Below are 19,484 nucleotides of genomic sequence, written 5' to 3'. Positions count from 1 at the left end.
CCTTTCTCCTTCATTGGGGAACAGGCCTTCTGTACGCGTATCCTCCCATACCTCTGGTGGGGAAGACTTTGCTGAAACTCAAGCAAGATCGCGGAACCATGATTCTGATTGCGCCTTTCTGGCCGCGTCAGATCTGGTTCCCTCTTCTTCTGGAGTTGTCCTCCGAAGAACCGTGGAGATTGGGGTGTTTTCCAACCCTTATTACTCAGAACGAGGGGGCGCTTCTACTTCCCAACCTCCAGTCTCTGGCTCTCACGGCCTGGATGTTGAGAGCTTAGAATTCGCCTTCTTGGGTGTTTCTTAGGGTGTCTCCCGAGTCTTGCTTGCTTCCAGGAAAGATTCCACTAAACGGTGTTACTCCTTTAAATGGAAGAGGTTTGCCGTCTGGTGTGACAGCAGGGCCCTAGATTTTATTTATTTATTTTATTTACGTCAATTTATATACCGTAACTTATTGCAACTGCAAGACAGAACGGTTTACAGTTTGTAAAATAGAAAAAGAACAATACAACATTATATGTACAGTTTGGACAAACAATGGAACTCCAATCATTACAGGAAAGCACAGCAAAACCAAAAATTAGCTACATAAGATAAAAACAGTATAAATCATGATTTAGTATACAGGAAAGCACCGCAAATACAGAATTGAGTACATAGTGAAAACTACACAAACATAAACAGTACAAATTATGATTTAATATACATTGAAGATACCCTTTTATAACCTTGCTTCCATTATTCTAAATTCTGTTCTACATCTATATATATAAAAGGCATCACCAACGTTCTAATGAAGCCCGTTTTGCATGGTGGTGTAGATATCCGGTTTCACGAATCACAGGCAGGAGCAAGGAGTAGGGAAACATAGCCAGCAAGCTCCGATCTGCTCCTCTCCTTCTGACTCTGCTGCCCCCTCAGCGGCGGCGACTTGGTGAGGGCGAGGGAGACAGTGGCAGCGCAGACATCATGAGGGGGGGAAGCGCTGCTAGCGCCCGTTTCATTCCTCTCTGAAACTGGCCTTTCACACTAGTAATTAATAAAGTAAAAGGTTTTCAAAAGTTTCCAAAAATGAAAGTAAGATTTCTCAAGTCTGATCTCTTTTGGAAGGCCCTTTTCTTGGCCTACACAGACATTGCTTGAATACCTACTGCACTTATCAGAGTCTGGTCTTAAGACCAACTCACTAAGGGTTCACCTTAGTGCAGTTAGTGCTTATCATCAACGTGTAGAGGGTCAGCCTATCTCTGGACAGCCTTTAGTTGTTTGCTTCATGAGAGGTTTGCTTTTGTCAAAGCCCCCTGTCAAACCTCCACCAGTGTCATGGGATCTCAATGTCGTTCTCACCCAGCTGATGAAACCCCCTTTCGAGCCACTGAATTCCTGCCATCTGAAGTATTTGACCTGGAAGGTCATTTTCTTGGTGGCTGTTACTTCAGCTCGTAGGGTCAGTGAGCTCCAGGCTCTGGTAGTTCATGCTCCTTATCTTAAATTTCATCATAACAGAGTAGTCCTCCGCATGCACCCTAAGTTCCTGCCGAAGGTGGTGTTGGAGTTCCATCTGAACCAGTCGATTGTCTTGCCAACATTTTTTCCCCATCCTCATACACGTCCCGGCGAAAGCAAGCTGCACATTTTGGACTGCAAAAGAGCACTGGCCTTTTACATGGAGCGGACAAGCCCCCACAGACAGTCTGCCCAGTTGTTTGTTTCTGTTAATCCCAACAAGAGGGGAGTAGCTGTCGGGAAATGCACCATCTCCAATTGGCTAGCAGATTGCATTTCCTTCACTTATGCACAAGCTGGGCTGACTTTAGAGGGCCATGTCACGACTCATAATGTTAAAGCCTTGGCTGCGTCAGTGGCTCACCTGAGGTCAACCACTATTGAAGAGATCTGCAAGGCTGCGACGTGGTCATCAGTCCACACATTCACATTTCACTACTGCCTTCAGCAGGACAGTCGACACGACAGTCGGTTTGGGCAGTCGGTGCTGCAGAATCTGTTTGGGGTTTAGAATCCAACTCCAACCCTCCTAGGCCCATTTTTATTCTGTTCCAGGCTGCACTCTCAGTTAGATGTTTCTTGTTTCAGGTCAATCTTTGTTAAGCCCTCGCCGTTGCGAGGTCCAGTTGACCAATGTTTGTTGTTTTGAGTGAGCCTGGGGGCTAGGGATACCCCACACGTGAGAATATCAGCCTGCTTGTCCTCGGAGAAAGCGAAGTTTCTTATCTGAAGCAGGTATTCTCCGAGGACAGCAGGCTGGATATTCTCACAAACCCTTCCACCTCCCCTTTGGAGTTGTTCTTTCTTTTCAACTATTGAATTCAACTGAGGAGCGTGACTGCGCGACGGACGGGAAACTACATGCGCGCGTGCGCAGTTGGAGCGTCATGCGCGTTAGAACGCTCCAGAAGAGACTTTTGTAGATTTTTACTAAAAATCCTCTGGGGGCCGACGTGACGTCACCCACACGTGAGAATATCCAGCCTGCTGTCCTTGGAGAATACCTGCTTCAGGTAAGAAACTTCGCTTTTTTGAAGTAAAGTCTCATAACAGAATTTAAGTCTTGCTCGAATACAAAAGAGACTAAAAGCGTATGTTACGATCCTCACCTAAGTCCCGGCCCACGTGGCTGATTTGCCGCCAAGTCTCGGTCCGGCGGTGATGGCCGGCCATGCGGGCAGTCGGTGACGGAAGATCCATATCTGGTTCAGTTAGCCGGCTTTCCTTACTTTGGCCGCGGATGCGGATCAGCTGATGACTTGGCCGGCCTGCCGGCATTCCGGAAGCTGGCCGGTATCTGGTGCAGGCAGATTCTTCTGGAAGTTCCTGCAGCTGCCCGTGGTTACCTCTGATGCGGGGACTACTTAAGACTGGCAGTTTCCCGCAATCGCTGCTTTGGCTTCTATTGTGTAGAGGTCGTGGTCCACATCTGTGTTCCACAGCCGGCTATCAGCGCTCCTGTGTTTCCTGTGTACCTAACCTTGGATTGCTTCTCGACTACGCGCTGTGTTGCTGCCTGCCTAGACCTTGGACTGTTCATTGACTTTTCACTGTGCTGCTGCTTCCCTAGTTCTTGGACTGTGTCTGCTTGCCCGCCTGTCTGGTCAGTGGCTGTTCAACCCCGCCGGTTCCGGAAGTCCTGGTGGCCGCCTGCACCTGGGGGCTCAACTCCCGGGGAACGATGGTCGCTTCCCAGGTGAAGCTAGGGGTTGTCTGGCTGCCTGACCAAGTGCACTGCTCTCCATCTTCGCCGTGCTCAGTCTGGGCACAAGGGCTCACATCTCCAACCTTAACAGTAAGCCGAAGCCATGAGCTCGCCAGACAAGACCGAGCTTCCCAACCTGGCTCAGGTTTTACAACAGCAGCAGGCTCAACTAACCCACTTGTCTAGCGTTCTGCAGGATGTCTGCAATCAACTGCTTGCGCTCCAGCAACAGTTTGCCGCGGCTCCTCCGGGCACTAGGGCAGAGGCTTCCGCCTCACGGTTGCGACTTCCAGAGCCTCCCCGGTTCGACGGTACCCCTGCAGCTTGCAGGGGGTTTCTTAACCAGTGTTAGATCCTATTTGAGCTGCAACCAGAGGCCTTCCCATCTGATAAAGTTAAGTTGACTTACATCATCTCCCTGCTTTCTGGTGCTGCTCTGGCCTGGGCGTCCCTGCTGTGGGAACAGCGGAGTCTGGTTCTGGCAGACCTTGATGAGTTTCTGCTGCAGTTCCGGATGGTATTCGACGTGCCTGGCCGACCTTCTGCTTCTGGGGAGCTGCTGCGGATCCAGCAGGGCTCCGGGTTGGTCAGGGCATATGCTGTCTGGTTCCGTATCTTGGCTGCAGGAAGGTGGAACCAGGAGGCCCTAACCGCCATTTTCTGGCAGGGTCTGAACGGCCAGATAAAAGACGAATTGGCTGGTAGAGAAATTCCTGCCACTCTGGATGCCCTCATTGCACTCTGCACTAGAATTGATATCCGATTCCAGGAGCGAGCTCAGGTGAGGGCCACGCAGCCGGATGTTCAGAGAACCAGGGGTTGCTCCCGCCTCCCAGAGACGCCTAGATCCCTCGAAGAGGGTTCAGAAGGAACCAAGGAGGAACCCATGGTAATGGGGCGGCATCGCCTGTCCAAGGAGGAGAGGGCCCATCGTCTCTGGAATCATTTATGCCTGTACTGTGGGCAGGCCGGCCATTTCACGGGCACCTGCCCAAACAAGCCTGGGAGGTCGGGAAACGCTCCTGCCCGAGCCCCATGAAGGGAGTGGCTCTGGGCTGGCTGTCCTCCTTTCCGGATAACTTGCTCTCTGTTCCCGTACTGATCCAAGATGAAGGGTTCCAGGTTCAGGCGAGGGCCCTGCTGGACTCCGGGGCCAGAGGGAACTTCATTGATGCCGAGTTCCTGTCCCAGTTGGGTGGTTCCACGAGGCCCTGCCAACTGGTTCTCAGGGTTACCACCATCCAGGGGGACAGTCTTCCCCGGACCATCACCTGGATCACCTCGCCTCTGTGTCTGCAGGTGGGGGTATTACATCAGGAGGAGCTCCAGCTCCTCGTTCTCTCCCGAGCCATCCACCCGGTGATCCTTGGACTGCCCTGGCTCTGACTGCATGCTCCGGTTATCGATTGGGCCACCGGAGAGATCGGGCAATGGGGTTCCCGGTGTTCCCAGCACTGTCTCCAGCAGGTCAAGCCTCCCATGCCTATCTGCTCAGTCCAGCTTCAGACCCCGCAGGGAGGATCGCCTGGGCTGCCTAGGATTATCAGGATTTCCGGGATGTGTTCAGTGCTCGGGCGGCTGACACGCTTCCTCCTCATCGGTCTTTCGACTGTGCCATTGATTTACTGCCAGGAACCAATCCACCCAGGGAGCGTCTTTACACCTTGTCCCATGAGGAGTCCCGGGCCATGAGGGCCTACGTCCAGGAGAACCTCCTCAAGGGCTTCATCCAAGCCTCCACTTCGCCTGCAGGGGCCGGGTTCCTCTTCGTTTCTAAGAAGGACGGGTCTCTTCGCCCCTGCATTGACTACCGGGGTTTGAACAAGATCACGGTTAAGAACCGGTATCCGCTTCCACTCATCCCCGAGTTATTCGACTGCCTACAAGGGGCTAAAAGTTTCATGAAGCTGGACTTACGGGGGAGCCTATAACCTGGTGCGGATCAGGGAGGGTGATGAGTGGAAAACGGCATTCAACACCCTTGAGGGACACTTCAAATACTGGGTAATGCCGTTCAGGCTCTGTAATGCTCTAGCAGTGTTCCAGAATTTCATTAATTTCATATTCCAGGATCTGCTCTACACCTCAGTGATCGTGTACCTGGACGACATTCTGATTTTTTTCCTCCTCATTGTCACAACATGTTACCCACGTCCACACAGTGCTCCAGCGCCTCTGGGAGCATCGGCTGTATGCCAAGTTGGAGAAATGCTCTTTCCACCAGCAGAGTCTTCCTTTCCTGGTGTATATCGTCTCCTCCACCGGGTTGCAGATGGATCCCGACACGTTGATGGCGATCTGTGACTGGCCGGCTCCCCAGGGTCTGCGGGCCTTGCAGAGATTCCTGGGGTTCGCCAGTTACTACCGGCAGTTCATCCAGAATTACTCCCTCATCAGCAGAAGCGAAACGGGGCCTGTTGACCACGGTCTGAGCTGGAGAAGGCTAAGCACGCCTGTTTAAGTTAAGTAATTTTCTAGTTGTTAAGGTAGTGCTCTGTTATAGAAGACAGTTCTTGTTTCACAACATCCACCATATTTTTCATCTCTTCAAATTTCCCATTCAAAAGTTGTAACTCACCCGATGTCTTTTGTAAGGTGCCTTCCATTTTATTCAACATGATCCAAATCATTTCCACGTTTACCTCCGGAGTTTTTCCTTGGGCTTCTGCCTCAGGTCTCGGCGTGTCTTTCGGCAGCTCTAGTCCTTCAATCGACGGCTTTCCTACCACACTTCCGGTGGCGGGCTGAGTTGTCTCCAGGGCTGTCGTCGGCGCCGGGCACGGAGGGAGTATCAACATTGGTGGTGAAAGGGAGATTTCCTCTCCCCGTGAGGCTTCCTCTTCTCCGACAAGCTCCATAATGGGATCCCTCCCCCGATTGTTCTGACAGGACCCGGTAAAGAAATGCTCTATTCTCGGCTGAACAGGCGTAGAGGTCGTGGGGGGCGAGGGAATCCGTCTCACTACTCCTTTCCGCTTCGTATGCGGCATAGTTAGAAGAAAAAATTCAGGGAAAATTGCCAATTTGAAAACAGCGTTTCGCCACTGATCAGCTATGCGGCCATCTTGAAATGTCCACAGTGACGAATTGGTCAATATCTGTTTTAATCACGACTGAGTCACAAAAGGGTTCCCTAAATGACCACTGGAGGGATTAAAGTGTGAGCCCTCCAAAACCCACCAAAAACCTACTGTACCCACATATAGGTGATATCTGCATCCACAAGGGCTGTCGTAGTGGTGTACACACAAGGTTTTGGTGGGTTTTGGAGGGGTAATGGTGAAATGTGTACCTGGAACCTTTTATGTGAAGTGCACTGCAGTGCCCCCTAGGATGCCCCACTGCTCTGATGGGATGTCTGTGTGGCCAGTCTATTAAGAATCCTGCCCCTCCTCCCTCCAATACGTCCCAATGACTTGATTTTTTGCGTTTTTCATTTAGACTTTTTTTTTTAAGTCCAAAACGATAGACACACTGAGTACCACAAAGTCTAGCAAATAGATACTTTTCGCTATGTTTATCACTTGAATTTTGGACGTTGTCGGTTTTAGACGTCTTATCAAAAATGCCCCTTTTGCTGATTTTGGGAAACCTAACGCAGTTTTCTTAACCCCAGGAACAGGTTCTATGACCGTCATTCCTGACATTATGTCCCACATTGAACAAGGGGAAGAGCCGTATATCAGGGATGAACCGGGACCAGAAGAAAGAGAAACTGGGAAAAGCAACTGCTCAGGTGAGTGGGGTAAAAGTCTGAGATGAAGTGTGGCTTGTCTTTATCTGAGCAGGAATGAGGTACTCAGGCCCTTAGATGGGGGCAGAGATCTATTTTATTTATGGTGAAACCTGTTTATTGCTATATAACAACAGATGAAATGCACATTTGGCAAATACACAGAAAAGTAGATTAGACCCCCATCCGTCCTCCTCTAAGACTTCCCTGTTCTATGAATTATGTCATTCAGAACATTAAGTCCAAAGTCGAGAAGACAAGCAGCCCTATGTGAGTGGGATCTTCAATGTATTATTAAATTACACGGAGTGAACATTAACTTCAGTCACTAATAGTTTTCTGTTCAGTGTGGTAATGAACGTGGCAACATTTCATTCTCCAACCTTCTCTGCATCAAACACCCTCCCCTTCCAATCGATATAGACTATTATATTTATTAAACATCTAAATAACCTCACAAACATTTGAGGAATATTAATGAAATCATTTTCTTCAATAGAGTCCAACCAACAGCTCCACTTTGCTGTTTTCTCTGTCTGCCATTGTACCTTTATCAAGTGGTTTGCAATCTAGCCTACGTTTTTAGTGATTGAATTTGAAACTTATGTAACCCCCCTGCCTCCCTATGGCCCTCAATACAGGGTATTCTGAGCAGGAGGTAGGCCTGAAAACACAGATTTTTTTTGGGGGGGGGGGAGGAGCCTCTGGCAATATAATCCTGGAGTCAGAGTACCCCAGAATACCACCCCCCACTGTCTCTCTCCCTAGTTCTCCCTCTCCCTAAATATGAAGTATGTGAGACTTATCTGGTCTGTTTTTATTTTCACGGGGCCTGCAAATCCAGCCAGGGAAAAAACCCAGCCCTGAGATTCAAGCAAGGCACAGTGCAAAAGTTAAAGAAGCCAACAGAATCAGGATGCAAAAATAAAGAACAAATTAGCACATGCAAGTGATACAAGGTTGAAAGGAGAATACAGAATAAACAGGCATGAAATCATCAGAGGTTGGTGAAACAGCACAGCAAGGACCTCCTGGTGCCCAGTCCTTTGGAAAAGCTGTTAAAAGGGCCAGTTTTGCATGTGAAAACTTTTTTTTTTAAACTGACAGCCTTGAAGATCACATATGATTCTGTGTCACTCTGGAGCAAGTACCTTTGTGACAACAGTAACAATTCAGTATATTGGCAAGAATTGTGATCAAGCTGTCGCAGTGTTCAGAAGATACAAGTTCCAGACGACCAGCTGGGTTGTATAGGTGAACCTGTTAGAAAGCTTCAGGAGGAATTTGCGGCTACAGTGAAACACATTAATGTAAAACCGAGCCAGGGCAAGGAATTTTCATCAGATAGAGCCAATGATGACATTTGCATCTTCCAAAAGGATTTTGCCATGAATTATAGCTGTGACTATTAGGCCGAAGTTCAAAGTGTGCTGTGGAGCCCTGGCAGAGTGACACTTTGTACCTTTGGAGCAGTTTCACCTCTACTCATAACTGCGGACCTCACTAATGACTCTGCAAGGCCCCCAATGCCATCCACGACACCCTTACCATGAGATATTGCACTGTACTTCAAGGAAACTGTTTTATTGTACTGTTTAATCAGGATATGAAGGAGATGGGCCGTGAACCTATTTTTGAATTCTGAGGATGGCCCATCAGTCCACAGAACCTCGGACACATTCCTCATTTCAGGTGAGTTTGGTTTGAGTTCCTTTCACACAGATGTTGCACAAATGCTGCAACTGTGTTCTTCTCCTTGTTTTTGGTATGTGAACAGATCAGGAAGATCTTATACTATCCCTTGTGCATAGCAGCTGCTTGTCTCATGCCTAGCATAACTGTAATGTTTATCAGCGACCAGGATATCCAACGTGATGATTTGTTTGAGGAAAACGCGTCACCCTTTCCAGGTATCAAGAAGTTGCATGTCCTCAAGGCATTTCCAAATGGTGAATTGCAGGTTTTCTACAATGCTTCAAGATGAAAGCCAGTCCACCAAAAATGGATACTATTATACCCAAACCAAAATGGCAGACATCAAGATACTAAGTCAAAAAAACTAGGTATTTAAAAAAAAAAAAAAGAGGAAAAGGGCTCAGAAATTTGTCGTACGCAATACTTCATACAGCACCCTACAGACAAATTTTCTATCATTGGTTAGTTTTACTTCTCTGTATCCCTGTCTCATAAACAGCACACTTATGTTCCTTCGGATCACCTAACGGGAAGCCTTTTCACTCAATGGCTATTATCTTTGTAAAACAAAACACAATGGGTTACCATCCTTATAAAATTCTTCAAAGAGGAGATCACATGATGCACCGATAGGATGAGACGTAATGCAGGGTCATGCATTTGGGTTGCAAGAATCCGAGGGAACGGTACAGTATAGGGGGTGAAGTGCTTCAGTGTACAAAGGAAGAGTGGGACTTGGGGGTAATTGTGTCTGATGACCTTAAAGCTTCCAAACAGGTAGAAAAAGCGACGGTCAAAGCCAGAAGGATGCTTAGGTGCATAAAGAGAGGGATGACCAGCAGGAAAAAGGAGGAGATAGTGCCCTTGTATAAGTCTCTAGTGAAGTCCCATTTGGAGTACTGTGTGCAGTTCTGGAGACCACACCTACAGAAAGATATAAACAGGATGGAGTCGGTCCAGAGGGCGGCTACAAAATTAGTAAGCGGTCTTGAATGCAAAAATTATAGGGACATGCTTATGAACTTCAACATGTATTGTTTTTTATGGGGGAAACTGTCCCATGGGTCCCCTCTGGTAGGCTGGTCAATTGCCCCCGTACCAGAGGGGTCTCCTAGAAGGCTCAGTAGTACCCCCAATCATCTGACTCCTTGTGAGTGTAAGGAAATATAAACACCTTCTCATACCCATCTTTACCCAAAAGATTAGTCACCCCTTTGAATATGGTATAAGGGAGAGAGAGAGAAGATAAGCTGCAAAGATATTAAGCTTTATTTTCAAACTCACCAAAGCAATACAAGGCAAGTGGATTCACAGACTGGCAGCATCTCTGCATGGCATCTGGGAGTTCTCCAAAACCCACCCAACTTTGCACAGTCTTATATACCCTTTTTCTCCCATCCATTTCAATAGGTTACATAGGCTTCCATATTAAAGTTGTTTACACCAAAGTGGGTTGACCACAACTTGCTTCACCGGAAGGTTGCCACCCCCTCTTTCTCAACTATTTCCTTGCATCTGCAGATATTTCAGAAAAACAATTTTTTCTAACTCAGATACAGAAAATAAGAGAATCCATTTTGTAACTACAGGTTCCATTTTGATTTTAGTTCCCTTGACCTAACTTTTCCAATTTAGGTCATCTAGGCCTCAGTCCAGGCTCAAAACCAGGCCATGCTTTTCCAGCAAGCTCCTAGTCATACTAGCCATCAGATGTTTGACTTGGCCAGAGTTTCTAATAGCCTGAGCTCTAAGGTTTGGCCTTCCACCATTCCGGTGGGGGCTCCTGGCTGTACCATATTTCTACATTCCCCACTTGCTGGCTCCATAGACTGGAGGCAGCACAAACAGAAGGTGTCAGACTATCATGTGGGGGGAGTATGTTTGGTCAGGAATGGTCGGTAAGTATTGTACCAGATGGGAAACTTTATTCTCAGGAACTGATATATTATTTTGGGCAGATGGAATTCCCTTTATTTATTTATTATTTATTTATTGCATTTGTATCCCACATTTTCCCACCTTTTTGCGGGTTCAGTGTGGCTTACAATACATTATGAATAATGGAAATACAATTTGTTACAATTCAGGTTATGGATTACATTGGGAAGAGTTAAACGAGTCAAAATCAAATTCGTTAAGGAGTAAATCAATTGAAAGAACATTGAGACATTGGAAGGAGACAACAGGAAATTAAGGGACGTTATGTGAAGCAAATGGTACACATTTTTCTGTGAGTAAATGTTTGGGTGTAGTGAGATTAGGGTTAAGAATTCATAACTAGATGTATTGATGTATAACTGAACAGTGAGTGTGAGCTTTATGTGTTGTGGTTTCTTCCGTAGATTTTATCAAAAAGATGTGTCTTTAGTGATTTACGGAAGTTGGTTTGTTCGTAGATCGTTTTCAGGTTCCGCGGTAGTTCATTCCAGTACTGCGTGCTCATGTAGGTAAAGGTTGATGCGTGCAGCGTCTTGTATTTCAGGCCCTTGCAATTAGGGAAGTGGAGGTTGAGGAAGGTTCGGGATGATCTCTTGGCGTTTCTGGGTGGTAAGTCGATTAATTCAGACATGTAGGCTGGGGCTTCGCCGTGAATAATTTTGTGGACTAATGTGCATACTTTGAACGTGATTCGTTCCTTGAGTGGAAGCCAGTGTAACTTCTCTCGTAAGGGTTTTGCACTTTCATATTTTGGTATTCATATTTACACTACCCAATCCTTGGGCACTCTTAATCTTGATGTCACCCCTCTTGAGACTTGCTCAAATCTGTGGTAAGAAGGGTTTATGGGTCCATCTGTGAAATCTACTAGGTTTATCCCATTGATTTTGCCAGCATAATTGCATGAAACAAAAAATATGTTTCCTCATAAAATTTCAACATAAGCATATTATACATATTTTCACAGGTTATATATGGGTTTGCATTATTTGACGTTGTTTAATATTCAGCATTACTTTGTAAATGGTAGCAATCCCAGGTGTATCATACTACTACGTAGTTGCAGATCTTTCTATGGCTTCTATTGTATCTGTTGTATAGCGTAGCGGGTTGGCCAATGTATAGGGAGATAGTCTAACGTGGGCTTGGGGAAAAGATTGCCATATATTGTCCTGCAGGTTCTTTCTTGCTTATGGCAGTTTCAATTAAGCGTTCTACTAATCCTCTGAAGCCAACTCCTTTTTATTAAGGGCTCAACAAACATATAATTAGTACTCTGATTGTAGGCTGTCTTAGGTTGTAGGTGTCTAGGTGTTATGATTGGGGTCAGAACCCCTCTCAAACTTACCTCTTTCCTGGGGGTCAGCTTCTTAGCTGGCTTCTGTTTCTTTTGTCTGTCCTTTCTGAGCTGGCTCTGTCTCTCTGTGCTGGCAGCTTCCAGCAGCATGGGGTTAATTGTTTTACTTTACTACAGCTGTGTGGGTGGACTGAGTTAGCTCTACCTCTCTTTGGGTGTACTAGCTTCAAGTGCTTCACGGTGTTGCATTGGTTTGGGTTGGGCCTCTCTGGGTCAGTGTGCTTTTGCCTAGGTCTAGGGAGTGTGACATCATCAGGGAGGGCCTTGATAAGGAAGTGGTGTTGTTTCCTTCAGAGCCTTTTGCAACAGTGGTGTTTGCTTTAGGTAGGGTGGTGCAGTGTGCACTTCTGACTTTGTGTCTAGTTTCCCTGCTTGCTTTTGCTAAGGGCCAGGTTAGTGTTAGTGCAGTGTGCACTGGTGACTGTGTGTTTAGCTTTCCTGCTTTTCCCTTATGGTTCCCCTGCTTTTCCCTCTTGGTTTTGGAAGCATTGCTGTGTGTAGGGCTTTGGAAGCTCTGTTGTTGATAGAAGTACTTCAGGGTTTGGTGTTCTTAGGAACACTGCAGAGTTTGCTGTTAGAAGTACTTCTGGGTTTGTGCTATTGGGAGCATTGCAGTCTTTGCTGTTGGTGTTTGGTGATTTAGAATCACTTTTGGCTTATGTGTTAGCTTCCCTGCTTTTTCCTTGTGGCTCCCCTGTCTTCCCTTTTAGTGCTAGGAGCTCTTCTGGTTGCTTGCCAGAGTAGTGCTTAGGAAGCACCTTTTTTGTTTCTAGCTTGCTAGAGCAGTGCTTAGGTAGCTTGTTAGTTTTGTGTTTAGCTTGTTAGTGTAGAGCTCTGCTTGTAGCTGGTGCTTAGTAGCACCTGTGTTAGCTTTGTGTTTAGTTCCCTGCTCTGTTAGTTTAGGGCTTAGGAAGTCCTTTTCTTGAGCAGGGCTTAGGAGCTCCTGTTTAGTATAGGGCTTAGGAAGTCCTTTTGTCAGTTTACTGTTAGGAACACTCCTGCTGGTTTAGGGCTTGGGAGCACGTAGATCAGTTTAGGTTTAGGAGCACTTCTGTTTCCAGTCCTGGTCCCTGTGTCATCCGGTATCCAGTAAGTCCTGCCGGCTACTCGAACCCAGGAGCTCAACTCCTGGGGGGCTTAGTAGCTAAGTGCAGGTGAAGCTGTGTGGACCAGTCCGGTGTGCTCCCGTCCGGTGTTCCAGTCCTGTGTCCTCCAGTCCGGGGGATTCCAGTCCAGTCCTGTGTCCTCCAGTCCGGGGAATTCCAGTCCAGTGTTCCAGTCCGTGTGTTCCGGCTCGCTGGGCGGTGCCTGCAGTCCCTGCCGGTGTCGGTGTGCTTGCCCAGCGTTGGTTAGTGGGTTTTGCCTGCTGCTGTCGCTCCTCGTCAGCAGCCCAAGGGCTCACGTTTGCTCCAGAGCCCAGCCCCGTGGGCTCTTAACCTGAGAACCTGACACCAGGATCCCTGAGCTGGTTGGAATTCCTGGGCCTTACTATTACCCGTCATGGCCATCCAATCATGAGTTCTAGAAAGCTGGTAGCAGTTATGAGGTTGCATCATACGGCAAGATAGTAGCAGCAATTGCTATGGGTCAATCCCATGTATCTTTATAATTAGGAAACTCAACAGGAAGACAACCTAGGAAAATAATACTAAGAAGGGCCATACATAAGCGTTGACATAGGCATAATGGCTGGGGAACATGGAGTTTCCCTTTATACGAGCACCAGCCCACCCCAGGGTTTTATATATTCCTTACCATTACCCCACTTGGAGCTTGGTCAAACCTGCAGAAAGACATGCAACTGGGTAAGCCTATGAAAAATCCATTCAGTTATACCAAAGTTAAATAATTGCATAACTGACTGCTACTTAAACAGGGTATGCACCTACATTGTAAAAATAAAACCTTTCCAATATCTAGACAGGATTACTGCTAAACTGAAAATAAAATATGAGTCCATAATGTCCATAAAATAGCTTATGAACCTCAACATGTATACGCTGGGAGAGAGGAGACATGATAAAGACATTTAAATATCTCAAGGGCATTTATGTGCAGGAAGTGAGCCTTTTTCGACTGAAGGAGAGCTCTGGAACGAGGAGGCATACGATGAAGTTAAGTAGGAATAGGCTTAGGAGGAATCTAAGAAAGCATTATTTCACAGAAAGGGTGGGGGAGGCATGGAAAGGCCTCCAGTGTCCGCATTTCAGAAGGCATGGGATAAGCATGTGGGATCGCTTAGGAAAAGGAAGAGTTAGGGGTTACAGAGGATGGGCCATTTGGCCTTTATCTATGTTTCTATATGCGCCATGTGCCATGAAAAAGGCCTGCGCTTTATGCTAAGTGGAATGGAGGAGTGGCCTAGTAGTTAGGGTGGTGGACTTTGGTCCTGGGGAACTGAGGAACTGAGTTCGATTCCTGGCACAGGCAGCTCCTTGTGACTCTGGGCAAGTCACTTAACCCTCCATTGCCTGCCGCATTGAGCCTGCCATGAGTGGGAAAGTGCGGGGTACAAATGTAACAAAACAAAAAAAAATACTGGTAAAAAAGGCCCGTTTCTGACACAAATGAAACGGGCACTAGCAAGGTTTTCCTCGGAGTATGTATGTTTGAGAGAGAGTGTGTGTGGGAGTGACTGTGTGAGAGCGAGAGAGTGAATGTGTGAGTGTGTGACAGAGAGATTGGGTGCGAGTGTGTGTGTGAGAGTGTGTGATTCTCCTCTCCCCTCCCCCCTCAGCCACCCAGCGATTTTCCTCTCTCCCTTGCTCCCCCCTCCAGCCACCCAGCGATTCTCCTCTTTCCCCTGCCCCCCCCCCCCCCCCACCTTCAGCCAGCGATTCTTTGAGGCCGTTGGTTGGTTGCATAGCCGCCGAGAGGGGGGGCAGGGGGGACAAAATTCCCCAGGTCCGGCGCCGCAGTCCCACCCACCCTCCGTCGTCAACCGTCTGCCCCCGGCATTGAAATCGCAATCTCACCTCCGTGAAAGCTGCGCTGCAGGTAGCAGAACGCCTCACTTCGGGCCTCCTTCCCTCCCTGTGTCCCGCCCTCATCTGACGTAACTTCCGCGAGGGCGGGACACAAGGAGGGCCGAAGGTTCTGCCTGCAGCGCTGCTTTCACAGAGGTGAGACTGCGATTTCAATGCAGGGGGTCCGGCCCGGTGGCGGTCGGAGGGGGGAGTAGTGGCTGCGGCAACCTCAGGGGGGTGGAGGGGGGAGCAGTGGCGACCACGGGGGGGTGGAGGGGGGCGACCTTGGGGGGGTGGAGGGGGGACCGGCGGCGACCTTGGGGGGGCGGGGCCCCGGCCCCAGCCTTGCCCCGGCCCAGTCTCTCGGCAGCCCTGGTTGGTTGCCTTGTGCTGCTGTCGTACCGTTTCTTTCCCTCTGATACGTCCCTCATGCGTGTGACGTCACGTACCTTTGACTGGCAACTCTGCAGCATTCCCTTCCCTCTCACTGTTCCGCCCTTGATGTCATCACGTTTTGACGCGAGGACGGGACAGAGAGAGATGGTGACAGAGTTACGAACCCTACGAACTCTTCACTTCAGTCTGCCACGGAGTCAGCTTCAGAACGTTGGAGGTGCAAATTATTATAGTAGACTAGTAAAAAAGGCCGGTTTTGGTATGAAATGAAATGGGCACTAGCAAGGTTATTCCCCCCTCCCTCGCTGTCTCCCTCTGTCCCCTCCAAGTCCCAGGGTCCCCTTTCTTCCCTTCCGATTTCCAGGCCCCTCCCTCCTCCTCCTCCCTCCCTCGAGTTCTAGTCCCCCCACTACTACTACTACTTATCATTTCTATGTGATGCCTCCACCCGTGGCCCTCCCCGACACTGGCGCCGCCCATCCCCCTACGTGCACGTCGCCCCCCCCCCTCCAGAATCGCCAACCCCCTTCTGCTACCCTCCCCTCCCCCCTCTTACCGGGGTCCCGGCGGCAGCAGTAGTGAAGGGCGAGCAGGCTCGGCGAGTCTGCTGCCTTCCCTTCTCTTCGCTCTCAACTCTGACTCTGGTCCCGCCCTCATTTCCTGTTTCCGCAAGGGCTGCATTCTTCAAAGCTTTTTTGTCTACTCAGTGCCATTTCGAAGGAATATTTATTTATTTATTTATTACATTTGTATCCCACACTTTCCCACCTATTTGCAGGCTCAATGTGGCTTACATAGGACCTTAATGGTGATCGCCAGTTTCGGTATGAACAAATACAAAGTGATAGTAGTAGAGTAAAAGTTCATGTGTGACAGAGACATTGGGGAATCATGAGGAGGTTATGTCCAGTACGAGCTTTGGTTTCAAGCGTTTAAGTTGGATCGTTAGGGTATGCCTTTTTGAACAGGTTAGTTTTTAGTAATTTCCAGAAATTTAGGTGGTCATACGTTGTTTTCACGGCGGTCGGAAATGCGTTCCATAGTTGTGTGCTTATATAGGAGAAGCTGTACTTGAGGCTTTTGCAGCTTGGGTGGTGGAGATTTAGGTATGTTCGTGTTGATCTTGTGTTTCTGGTTGGTAGGTCTATAAGGTCTGTCATGTAACTCGGGGCTTCACCGTATATAATTTAATGAACCAGGGTGCACATTTTGAACGCAATACGTTCTTTGATTGGAAGCCAATGCAGTTTTTCCCCTAGGGGTTTGGCGCTTTCGAATCTCGTTTTTCCGAATATAAGCCTGGCTGCTGTGTTTTGAGCAATTTGGAGTTTCTTTATGATTTGTTCTTTGCATCCTGCATAGATTCCATTGTAATAGTCTAGATGACTTAGTACCATAGTTTGTACCAATTTGCGAAATATTTCCCTCGGGGGAAAAAAGGTTTCACTCGTTTGAGTTTCCACATTGAGTGAAACATTTTCTTTGTTGTTGATTTCACTTGACTCTCTAGCGTGAGGTTTCAGTCGATTGTAACTCCGAGAATTTTCAGATTGTCTGAGATAGGTAGGGTGTAGTCTGGGGTATTGGTGGGTTTGTTCGTGTTGTATTGGGATGAGAGGATGAGACTGTATGTTTTTTCTGTGTTAAGTTTGAGTTGAAATGCATTCGCCCATGAGTTCATGATGTTAATGGGGATAATTTGCATCCTTTACTCTGTTCTCCCACTGAACACTCCTGTCTTCCTTTCACCGTTATTGAAACCTCTCTATCAGGATTCCCTAAAAATCCTGTTTTAATAGTGTCCGTCAAGGATACTCTACACCAAACCATGCGCTCCTGGGCGACTGAGGGCTCCCCCCCCCCCCCCCCCCCCATTTTAGTTTAAAAGTTGCTCTATCTTCATTTTAAATGTTAGCGCCAGCAGCCTGGTTCCATCCCAGTTATGGTGGAGCCCATCTTTTCGGAACAGGCTCCCTTTTCCCCAGACTGTGGCCCAGTTCCTAACAAATCTAAATCCCTCATGCCTACACCATTGTCCCAACCATGCATTGAAACTTTGGAGCTCTGCCTGCCTCTTGGGTCCTACGCATGGAATAGGGAGCATGTCTGAAAATGTTACTCTGGAGGTTCTGGATTTCAGCTTTGTACATGAAATGAGAGTGAAGGGGGGCAGACTGAAGAAAAATGTCAGGAAGTATTTTTTCACGGAGAGAGTGGTGGATACTTGGAATGCCCTCCCGCGGGAGGTGGTGGAGATGAAATCGGTAACGGAATTCAAACATGCGTGGGATAAACATAAAAGAATCCTGTGTCAGAAGGAATGGATCCTCAGAAGCTTAGCTGAGATTGGGTGGCAGAGCCGGTGGTGGGAGGCGGGGCTGGTGGTTGGGAGGCGGGGCTAGTGCTGGGCAGACTTCTACAGTCTGTGTCCTGAAAATGGCAGATACAAATCAAGGTCAGGTAAACACAAAAAGTAGCACATATGAGTTTATCTTGTTGGGCAGACTGGATGGACCATGCAGGTCTTTTTCTGCCGTCATCTACTATGTTACTATGAGGCTCATTTTCAAAGCACTTAGCCTCCCAAAGTTCCATAGAAACCTATGGAACTTAGCCTCCCAAAGTGCTTTGAAAATATGCCTCTATGTATGTTTACTATGAGTTCATGATGTTCAAGCTGAATTTGATTTTGTTGGTGATTTCCGTTAGATCAGGTTTGTAAGGGATGTATAATGTGACATCGTCTGCGTAAATGAATGGATTAAGGCCTTGGTTGGATAGGGCCTTGGCTAGTGGGGTCATCATTAGATTGAAAAGGTTCGGTGGTAGTGGTGATCCTTGAGGTACTCCGCAGGCTGCTTTCCATGGTGAAGATATGTTCGAACTTGACTTGACTTGATATGTTCTAGTAGTTAGGTAGCCCTTAATCCAGTTAAGTACACTACCACCTATCCCGAAGTATTCTAGGATATTTAGCAGTATTTTGTGATTTACCATGTTGAACACACTAGACATGTCAAATTGTAGGAGAAGTACGTTTTTGCCTGTTGCAATTTCATGTTTGAATTTTTGGCTAATAGTGATTAGTACTGTTTATGTGCTGTGGGAGGAATGAAATCCTGATTGTTATTCGTGTAATATTGAGAATTTGTTTATGTAGTCAGTAATTTGCTTGGTTACTAAGCTTTCCATCAGTTTTACTGCCAGTGGGATAGATGCTACTGGGCAGTAGTTAGTGATAGCATCTGGGGTTTTTTCTTGGTATCTTTTGGTATTGGGGTGAGTAGGATGTTGCCGTTATCCTTAGGGAAGAGACCATGCTGGAGCATGTAGTTTAAGTGGGATGTGAGTTCTGCTATGAAGTGGTGGGGAGTGGATTTTAGTAGGTAACTGGGGCAGGTATCCAATTTGCAGTGAGTCTTGGAGAACCTTTTAATCGCTTGGGTGACAGTTTCAATGGTGAGGGGGTGAAGCTTGTCCAGATTCTGTTCGCTGGGTATTCGCCGTAGATTGGATCCATACACTCAATTAAGTTTTTGATGTCAGTGATGTTCTGAGGTAACGTATTACGTAAGTATACAATTTTTTTGTTGAAGTATTTGGCAAGTTTGTCTGCAGATGGGATGTCTATATTGGTTGTGGTGACCAAGGAGGTGTCTAGTAGTTTGTTCACGAGGTAGTATAATTTTTTTTGTGTCTTTGTAGTCTGGCCCTGTTTTGGTTTTGTAGTATAGCCTTTTGGCTTGTCTTGTAGCGTATTTGTAGTTTCTTTGAGTTTGTTTCCATGCGTTGAGTGTTTGTGCGTCCTTTAGTTTTTTCCATGCTCGTTTGAGTTTCCTGGATTGTGTTTTTAGTTTTTTCAGTTCTTCGTTGTACCATGGTATCAAATTATGTTTGCTTGAGGTTCTTGTTTGTAAGGGTGCTATTTCGTCTAATATGCTTTTGCATCTTTTGTCCCAATTTGAGAGATATGTTGTGTCCGTTTGTACTGTCCATTCATTATTGTATATCTGTTGCCAGAATGTTTCTGGGTCTATTTGGCCTCTTGTACTGTATGTTGTCTGTTCTTGTTTGCGGCGTGAACCCTTTTTCCGCCATTGTAGGGATAGGTTTAGTTTGTAGTGGTCTGACCATGGTGTGTGTAACCATTGAGTATTTATTATTATTAGGTTCTGGTCTGCGGACAGT

At 47.3% G+C, this 19,484-nt stretch overlaps 1 protein-coding gene across 1 annotated transcript in view; it reads left to right on the top strand.

Moving 5' to 3' along the window:
• LOC115461651 (zinc finger protein 184-like) overlaps nt 1-19,484 on the top strand; it is a 92,874-nt gene that overhangs the window by 11,389 nt on the left and 62,001 nt on the right. The window contains 1 exon segment of the mRNA XM_030191677.1: nt 6,828-6,947. Within this exon segment, the coding sequence (XP_030047537.1) occupies nt 6,828-6,947 (120 nt within the window).

This window comes from Microcaecilia unicolor, chromosome 1 (genome assembly GCF_901765095.1).
Source record: "Microcaecilia unicolor chromosome 1, aMicUni1.1, whole genome shotgun sequence".
In the NCBI taxonomy this organism is placed as follows: Eukaryota; Metazoa; Chordata; class Amphibia; order Gymnophiona; family Siphonopidae; genus Microcaecilia; species Microcaecilia unicolor.
This window is presented reverse-complemented; position numbering and strand designations above follow the sequence as displayed.